Source organism: Electrophorus electricus, chromosome 4 (genome assembly GCF_013358815.1).
Source record: "Electrophorus electricus isolate fEleEle1 chromosome 4, fEleEle1.pri, whole genome shotgun sequence".
Classification (NCBI taxonomy): Eukaryota; Metazoa; Chordata; class Actinopteri; order Gymnotiformes; family Gymnotidae; genus Electrophorus; species Electrophorus electricus.
In genome coordinates, this window is record NC_049538.1 from 385,001 (window position 1) to 394,898 (window position 9,898).

The 9,898-nt window shown below is 45.1% G+C and overlaps 2 protein-coding genes across 3 annotated transcripts in view; both read right to left on the minus strand.

Annotated features, from left to right (window-relative positions):
• The window catches only part of srebf2 (sterol regulatory element binding transcription factor 2), a 15,205-nt gene extending 10,998 nt beyond the window's left edge, over positions 1 to 4,207 (minus strand). For both annotated transcript variants that reach the window (XM_026996366.2, XM_026996365.2), the window contains exons 1-2: positions 3,984 to 4,207; positions 321 to 589 (exon numbers count right to left, since the gene is read on the minus strand). In XM_026996366.2, coding sequence (XP_026852167.1) covers positions 321 to 589; positions 3,984 to 4,065 — 351 coding nt within the window. In that variant the 5' untranslated portion in view covers positions 4,066 to 4,207. The remainder of the gene's footprint in view (positions 1 to 320; positions 590 to 3,983) is intronic.
• A 1,594-nt stretch (positions 4,208 to 5,801) lies between these two features.
• Positions 5,802 to 8,511, minus strand: LOC113568179. The gene is made up of 2 exons (XM_026996368.2): positions 8,363 to 8,511; positions 5,802 to 7,732 (listed from the first exon to the last, which is right to left on the minus strand). The coding sequence occupies exons 1-2, from the start codon at positions 8,382 to 8,384 to the stop codon at positions 5,802 to 5,804; spliced, it is 1,953 nt and encodes a 650-aa protein (XP_026852169.2). The 5' UTR covers positions 8,385 to 8,511.
• Positions 8,512 to 9,898: the final 1,387 nt, after the last annotated feature.

Genomic DNA, 9,898 nt, shown 5'->3' on the forward strand with positions numbered 1-9,898 from the left:
ACATACTCAGTCAGCTCAACACACTCCTCAACAGCCAGCTCAGCACAATCCTCAACAGCCAGCTCAGCACACTCCTCAACACACTCAATCAGCTCAACACACTCCTCAACTCAGTCAGCTCAACATACTCAGTCAACTCAACACATTCCTCAATGCACTCAGTCATCTGAACACACTCCTTTACATGCTCAGTCAGCTCAACACACTACTCAACATGTGCAGTCAGCTCAACACTCTCCTCAACACACACAAGTCAGTTCAACACACTCCTCAACACGCTCAGTCAGCTCAAAACACTCCTGTAAGCCTTGTGTGTGTACCTGTAGGCGGGGTTGGAGCAGGTGTGGTGTGCGGAGCTGCTGGCTTGCTGCGATGGTCTGAATGGGTGTGTTTGGCGGGGTTAGGGCCAAAGTGGGCGTGGCTACGGCAGGCGTCAGGGCCACAGAGCTCAGTTGGTGCGCAGCGGTGGGGGCCGGCTGGGCAGTGGAGCGTACAGGGCCTCCTACCCCAGACTGCAGGGATCCACATCCCATCTGCTCCTCAAACAGGTCGGGAAAGTCAGGCTGGTTACTAACAAACTGCAGCATTTCTGTAAGAGAGGGACAGGGGGGAATGACTGATAGAGTTTTCTTATTGTTTGCAATGTTGAACCAGACCAAAAACTCTAAAAATTGGTTTAATAATTGGAAAGATGACAACAGAAAAGCCTTTAATACTTTAATCCACTGCTGAATCCAGGGTAAGGTCAGTTTATTAAAGATGACAATCTAAAATTACAGTAACATTTTATTCCAATTCCAGTTCAAATTCTAAACAAATGGACACTTCTATATACACACACACACACACACACACACACACACATATATATATACAATCATAGACACTCACTCACTCACTCACTCACTCACTCACACTGTTTTTGTATCGGAATAGTTGCTGAAGTCAAACTTCACACACATATATGCACTCCTTTTGCACTCTTGCACATCATTCCTACTTGCTACTAGAGTACTGTACTCTGAATTGTTCTGGCTGCTACCAAAGACTGCTAAGTTCAGTATAGCGTGTCACTCACTCCTATGCACAACCCATTTTACGTATTCCCAATACTGTGTACTGGTAAAAATAAATGCACTGTCTGTTCTTTGTGTATTGGTCCTGTCTTGTATTTATTTATTGTATGACATTATTGCACTGTATTGCATTATTTGCAGTCGTGTACATTGTTGTTTGTTGCACTTGTTTTATTTTGGATCCATGGTCCTGAAGGAACATTGTTTCGTTTTGCTGTGTACTTGTATATAGCTGAAATGACAATAAAGCAAAGCCCTTTTGAGCTTTTGATTAATTCTGAATTAATGATACATTATTAACAACACACAGAAAAGTGTTTGTATTCATGTAAAACACACACACAGTGTAGTGGTTGGTACAGTGCTCTATGATATATAAATAGTCCTAACCCCTTATTCACCTACCTCTGTAACATGCTGGATAAGAGTGCCTAACAAACGTGTAAACTATTAATCACTGCGCTGGCACTGGTTGTGTTTGACAGGAAGGCCTGGAGTTAGGAGGTCTGGCAGTGTTTACACACACCAACAGTGTGGTAACTACTGTACCACACATCCTGTCTCCAAATCTCTCTACTGCAGGGTCACATTCACACTTAACCAATATGACCCTTATTACAGCTCCATCTGGACAGAGATTATTAACCACAATCAGATTTCAACACAGTAAAGTCATGTGACTCCTTTTAGCTGAACACAGTAAAGTCATGTGACTATTAGCTGCCCCACTGGAAAAATCCATAACCATCCAACAACCACACGGCTATTTCTGCATCAAAACACATGCACAGCTATGCATGAAGACGCACACGCATGCACACACGCGCACACACACAGTTACATAGCTCTTACTCATTCTCTTTTGGAGCAGCACTGAGAAACAGCAGTGACACCCACAGGTGTGTTATTACAGCCTGCCAGCTCTTAGCAGTAAATTCCTTCTAACCCTAACCTTAACCATAACCCTTAACCCTAACCTTAACCACTAACCTTAACCCCTAACCCTAACCTTAACCCCTAACCTTAACCCCTAACCATAACCCGCTTTTCCACTGGTTTGAGATCAGACCCGCGTTTCCACTATAATTCCGTATGTGGATGTGGGCGTTCCCTTGAAGAGCATCATATAAACCACATCACAACTAAAGAGGTTGTGTCTTCCACGGACCACCGATGATTTGTTCCTGCTGTAGTTGCTGTAGTCACAGTTTCAATGTTTCCAGGCTAATGAGATTCTGCCACCAGAATGGCACCAGTTTATGACACTGTGGATCAAACTGTGTGCTGTCTTAAAGAGATGCATCCAGCCGATTACACGCCGGTCACACTTACACTAGCTCACCGCACAGGGGTGTCAGAGGCACAAACACAGCGAGTGCATTGGGCCTGTATGTTCACATCAATATTAAGGGGCCTTGAACTGCCTGGTGCACTTGTTTTCAATTGGAAAGGTTACATTATTGCTCTTTATTTTATTTGGAGGTTTGTGGAAAGGAAAGTTTTGTCCTAAAACCTAGCGCACATTTTTATGTTGAAATGTAAGATGTTCCCATTAAAAGAAAAGTTGAACAAAAATGTTTCTGTATGCTGTTATTTATAATTCAGAAAACTGCAATCTGTGAATCTCCAGTATGTAATCAACTCTGAGCAGCATTTAAAATACTGATTTCAGTAACACTCATTACTGCATACGTGCCGAATTCATTTCCATTAGACATACACAGAATTATTAAAGCAGACCTGACCTATTACATTCTAATACACCTTTAATGTGTATTAGCATGTAATTAGCCTTTAATTAACCAGTAGTTTGTCCTTAATGGCTAGTGATAAGAGAATGAAGTTAAGAAGCTAGTTTTTCATAGTTCTGACATTTTCTACATTAGTGACATGCTAAGATCCAGAACTGTAGGGTTGTTTCTCTCTCTGTTGTTCTGTTAGCGCAGATCCCAGGAGGGAATGTTCCAGACGCTCATGAGAAAGCAATCGCAATCACGAGCGAGTCTGAAGATCTCTCTCTCTCGCTCTTTCTCACCTGTAGCTCTCTGTGCATACCTTCAGTGTGTGTATGTGTGTGTGTTTCAACCTGTAGCTCTCTGTACATACCTTCAGTATGTGTGTGTGTTTTTCCACCTGTAGCTCTCGGTGCATACCTACAGTGTGTGTTTTTTCACCTGCCACTATTAGTACTATCACTATTAATATTGTTAACCCTATTACTATTAACACTATTAGTATGACTACAAACACAATTACTACTGTTACTAACACTATTAGTATCACTACCAACACTATTACTACTGGTACTAACACTATTACTACTGTTACTAACACTTCATCTCACTATTAACACTATTACTACTGTTAGTAACACCATTAGTATCACTACCAACACTATTACTACTGTTACTAACACTACTGGTATCACTACTAACACTATTACTACTGTTACTAACACTTTATCTCACTATTAACACTATTACTACCGTTACTAACACTTTTAGTCTCACTACTAACACTATTACAACTGTTACTAACACTACTGGTATCACTACTAACACTATTACTACTGTTACTAACACTTCATCTCACTATTAACACTATTACTACCGTTACTAACACTTTTAGTCTCACTACTAACACTATTACAACTGTTAGTAACACTATTAGTCTCACTAACACTCTTACTACTGTTACTAACACTACTGGTATCACTACTAACACTATTACTGATGTATCCTATCCTTGCTCTATTGGGTGAGCTTAGCTACTACTATCCAGCACTGCGCACGCCGGAAGTAGGCCAAACCCGTACGTGTCCTCGAGCTATTACTTCGGTTTATGCGTAAACCGGACAAACGCTCCTCACCGAACCGCCGGTAGCGCGTGGGTCCGTCGCGGGCTTACCGTCGATGTCCCCCAGGGTGAACTCGTCCCCCAGCTCCGATAACGTTGGATCCATAGTGGATAAGTAGTCTCCCGAGTCCATTCTCGCCGTCCCGCTCGTCCCGGTTTGCCCCGGGGGAAGTACCGGGCTATCAGCGGTGTTCTCGGACTGTCTTAAAATTAGAAACCGTTCAAAACACTGCGAGGGCGAAGACACGCGCCGCGCCGCCTCGCCGACGGGAGCGCGAGCCACTACACCAAGCCATCTTGTTTTCCAGAACTGACGTCATTTACAAACAGCGCCTGCCTGCTCCGCTGGCGCATGATTGGCTCATCTTTGATTGGCTCAATCCTGATTGGCTAAGCCATGTTAGTTGCTGTCGTAAGACCAGGAGACATTGACCAATCACACCGCTTACCACACCATGGTCTGATAGTACGTCGATGGGCAGAGGCGCCTTACTACTTTTAATAAAACCCGCCCTTCAAAATCCGTCCCGCCCACACAGTTCATGGTTAACGGCATTGCTAATGAATATGCAATAAGCGGCTAAGGAATAAGTGCGGGTCATTTACATATTCATGACTGTGCTGGTCGAGAGGAGGGCCGTCTCTGATTTGTTTTGTTAGTGTTAGATCGTCGCCACCGCCGACACCGCTACTGTAAACACTAAAAAGTAAACATTTGCCAAGTTTGGTAGCACATTTATTCAAAGACTCCAAAGAGCTGTAATAGTTTAAAAGGCTTAATAAGCGCCCTGTGTCTGATAGTTGACGTCTGTTATCCCCACGCCCTCGGTTGCCCACCTGTGCACCACTACCCGTTCCGGAGGGGCTTCGTTTGCTCAACATGCCAGCCTGGCTTATCTGTGATCAATATTAAATAACTGAAAAAAACAAAACAATAAAAAACGTGCATTAAAGTAAAAGCATATCACGTAACCAGAAGTCAAGCAATGTAAAGCAAATGATTATTTTGTTTATATTTAAAATTAAACTTCATAATTAGGCAAGTTAATGACTTTATATAAACTTTATTGTAACCAAGATGGTATTTAGCAGTTTTAAAATGCTTATATAGATGTGTTTGATTATGGAGTACAACAGAAATAATTTGATGAAAAAATGATGAATTTATTACTGTTTAAATGAATGTCCATTACATCATTTCAATGTTTCTGATTTACTGTGCTCAGTTGGGCAGGCTGCTGGTGTACGAGCTTCTGCCCCATCAGAAGGCACATCGTTAGGGCGTTTCTCACAAGCACCTATTTAGTACTTTCAGCTCCTACTTTACACTGCTGCTGAGAGCTGTAAAGCTGATTAAACATTTCCCTAATTCTGCTTTATAGCACCTGTATGAATTTATAGGAAAAAAAACTCAAAATAACTATTTCACACACCTCCAAGTCAAAGCCCTGTTTGGGTTCTTGGGTGTTTTGTTTTGATTCGCCGATTTAAAATGGCACTGCAGTTCAGGCTAGGACTAGGGTTAATCCATGTTCAGGAAACCAGCCAGGACCAGCATGTTGGGATACAGATGAAAATTAACCTAAACACCACAGTCAGTGTGAGTTCAGGCATGACCAACAAGGTTAAGTGCAAAAGTATGCAACCGCACCAAGTGCAAACTCAAGAGAAGATCTCTGCTTCTAGTAAAATACACAGTATCATCAATGTCAGTCTTTTCAGCTGTACTGATCAATTACATCTCAAATGAACAGCAATCACTGTAAAACTAAAGCATAAATGCTTATTACATTAGCAGTCTAAGTCAGTCTAATTTGATTTATTCCTAATTCTCAAACTCCAATCCAATCCTTGTAAATCAATGGTGAATCACGACTGGGAGCTGTTCCAGTGGATCTCGTAGGAGTTTTTTTCTGAGTAGCTGTTCTCTGTGCTGCTGCTGGTTGCTGAGCGAACCTTCTCCTTCACGACCTTGACCACGAGTTTCCCGGCCAGCGCGATCCCTACTGCTGCCTTGCCGATCTCCGCTACTGCCGTTAAAATCCGTGAGGTCGTTCCCACCGTGTCTAGAGCGCTTGTTAACCCACTTCCAGCTACGGCACTCTGACTGCTGCAGGCAGCTGCCCCTTCCACCACAGTGCCCCCTGCTGTCGGCACAGCACCTGCAACACTGCCCCCGGTGGCCACTTCCTGCAGCACGGTTTCTGCTGCAGCTTTAGTGATGCTGGCTGCCCCTGATGAAGTTTCAGCTCCAGTTAACGCAGCACCAACTGCCCCGCCCTCAAGTACAGCCCCCACGACTGCTCCTGCCCCCAACACCCCTCCCACTCCTGCAGCCATGCCCACAGCTGTAGCCCCCATCACCGCCACCTGCTCCAGGGCCTCCAGTGCAGCTGCCCCAGGTGATGCTGTTTCTGCCCCAGCCCAAGCCCCCATAGCCCCTCCCAGTGCCCCACCCGTGGCCGCCCCTACAGCTAAAGCTGTTTTTCCGGTCGTGGCGGCTACAATCACCCCAAGAGCTTTCCCCACCCCAGCGCTGCTGGCCACAGAAACCTCAGCCAGCTGGGCTGCCACCAGCCCCACTGACCCACCCATCACTGAGGCTCCTGCCGCCACAGCCAGAGGGGCAGCGGCTCCGAGAGCTGCCCCTACTGCCATGCCTGTAGCACTGGCAGCCACAAACACCTTCACCCTCTTTAGAACTTTCCTCGAGAGCGCCGCTTCTTTCCGGAACGGGAGCACTGAGGGGAGCAGGTGTGACCTACCTTCCCTGTTACTCCTCTTTCTCCCTCTCTCCCTCCCCTGCTCCCACCCTCCTTGCCCCCTCTCCTGCAGCAGACCTCGCCCCTCACACGTTCTGTCATCTTCCCCTTGCTCCTCCCTCCTCCTCTCCTCCTCTCCATCCTCATCCCGCCTCTCCTCCAGCTCTCTCCTCCCCAATCCTATGTCTCCCTTTCTCCACCCCTCCCCCAGGCCCATCCTCTTTCTCTTTGCTGATGTCACCCCTTCATCTGTGCTCTCCTCCTCCTTCTCCTCCTCCTCTTCCCCACATCTCTCCCCTCTCTCTCTCATCAGTCTCTTCTGCTCCTCTCGGATGGCAAGCTCCGCCTCCTGGTACATGGTGCTGGTGTAGCACCGCCCCCCGTTCTGTGCCACCATCTTCTCCACCTTTCTGAGCAGCGCCCTCACCTGCCCCCTGTTCCCCGGTTGCTTGTTGTTCAGAACGTGGTATCTACCCCTGCAGGTCTGGAGTAGAGCTCTGAGCTCCTCCGGAGCAGCCCCACCCAGAAACCCCTCAATCCCTCCTCCGCCCTCCTCCAGATCATCTCCACGGGTGAACAGTACCAGCGTGTGGCGCTGTAGAGCCTCCTCCCCGAATACACGCTGCATCTGTTGGGCGGCTCGCTGCTCGTCCTGTGTGTAACGGCCGAGTGGGACGACCAGCAGGAAGGCGTGTGGCCCGGGCGCGCTCAGCGTCACACACTTGGTGATTTCATCGTGTACGTCACCCGGCAACAACCGTGTGTCTCCAAACCCCGGCATGTCCACCACGACCACAGTCTTCCTCCTGCAGGAGTCTTCATCATACTCATCCTCAGGCAACTGCATGCTGCCCAGCTCACACACTTGTGTCACCGAGCTCGCTCTCAGCTCAGACAGGAAGTGACGTCGTCCCAGGATGGTGTTCCCTGAGGCACTCTTTCCTGAGCCAGTTCGACCAATGAGCACTAGTCTGAGCTCAGGGACGGCAGACGTACTTTCCTCCTCTAAGGTATCACTCCCCTCCTCAGTAGGCTTCTCTGAAAAATAACACATCATTGTTTGTTCAGTATTTTATTTAAACAACAAGTTAACACTAGTTACTCATTTGCAGTTTTAAATGAAGAAAATCACAATAACTATCACTCTAAACTTTTCAGTTTTATTATTTATAATATACATTGTTAATGCTGATCTTACAAAAAATTTCACTTGGCCAAAAGTAAATACATTTGAAATCAACTTTGTTAACTTATTTCCACAACAGTATAATTTGACCTGCCTATTACCAATCCGTCACTAGCTTCTTAAACTTTTGTTTGGTTTATAGTTATATACTCATGCCTGCACGTCCTATGTCTTCAGTCACAGATTTAACCAGAGAGACTTTACGACACACTGTCCCATACGCTCCTGGCTATAGCTTGTAGCCACATAGTTGTACATACACCCAAGAGCTCCACTACAGCCCCACTACAGCCAACAGCGAGGTACTGTAGCTCAACTCACTCCAAACATCACGGCGAGTTGGCGTTAGCTACGGTAGCTAACTAGCTAATGCGCCAACTTGCTAACTAGGATGGTTAACTCGGATTATTCTTTAGCACGACATTCTCAAATTACGATTTAACTATGCCTACATTAGCTCATGAATTAATGAATATTCATACCTAATCCGACAACGGTGGACATGATCCTTAATGCGAGGAGTGCAAACTTGTCCTCCGTTAGCCAACTTTAGCCTAGCCTAGCCCAACCTAGTCTAGCCCAGCCTAGCCTAGCCTAGCCTAACTAGCACACAGTGTCTGTCCCGTTTTCATCGGCAACAGAGTGTAAAGATCAAACGTCAACCCCTTGCGCGTCACATACTGGCTCCCTCTGCTGGTCGTTGGGTGTTAAATGTTAACGGGTTGGAGAGCTGTTACTGAAACCAGTGAATTACAATGGGGGAAAGTAGTGGAAACTCAAACGATAATTCAAATCGAAACACATTTTTAAAATTTAGGTGCATTTAATTATATACAAAAAGAATTTCCATGTGGCATGAATATTTGGTATTGTTATTTGGTAATTGTTTCTCAGTGTTGGAGAGTTGGATCCAGTCCAGGTTCCCCTGTCAATCTGGAACACTATTTAAAGATGAGTATAGTACAGTTATACTAAAACAAGGAGAAGTACTGTCACTTCACTGAGACTGCCCAGGTCCACTCTGTGCTGAGGGTGTTCTGACCCAGGCCCACTCTGTGTCTCAGGGTGTTCTGACCCAGGTCCACTCTGTGTCTGGGACTGTTTATGCCATGACACCCCCTCCAGCATTTCAAATTGCTTTTCGACACCATTAAAACATTTTGACTGGGTCAAAAGTCAGAGTTAAAAGGGTTCAGAGTTAAGAAGGTTAAGATTTCAGAGGGTACATTAATCCATGCTGTCTGCAATGCCCCCAGATACAAGGTTTTTGGGTCCACAAATGTAACATGGAAATCACCAGAAATGAATTTGAGTTTTGAGAAGACTTTCTTTAAAAAAAAAAAGAAGAGAAGGTTGTTTTTCTGTACAATCCTGGGTCTGCTGAAGCCTACCCAGAATCCCCTGCTCTGTACACAGATTTTTAAGGATACAGAATCTCTATGATCCTTTATGTTTTATGTTATTGATATATCTAATTCAATGTTTAAACATCTTTTTCCTGTAAACACTCTTTAATAGGTCATTGGCATAACGGTGGGTGTACAGATGTTAATGAGGAAAAACAGGCGCACCTCTTACTGGGAATAGTTCACTGAATTGGGTAAGGTGATGATGGGAGGAGTATATGTCAAAGTGGGTGAGATACCAGGTGTACATCTCTAAAGGTTCACAATTCACTTTGTACTTCATAACACACGGTGACTCCACATTATTTATTTTGTATTCCTAAAGACCTGCGCTACTTTACACATGTTTTAGGGTGTATTGATAGAGTATACAATCTTATTTATTATTTATTATTTTTCTGTCATGGACCGCTAGACTGGGCCCTGTGTAACTGTGTTTACTGTGCAGTGTGTAGTACAATAAAAAAAAGTTGTAATAACCTTAAATCATAAAAAGGTTTCCACAAACTTTTCAAGAGCAGGCTTGTGATTGGTCGTTTGGACGGGCCTTGTCCTGTTTCAGAGTCATGTGTCACTAAGCGGAGAAGGACTGTACACCTTTCCAACAGACTG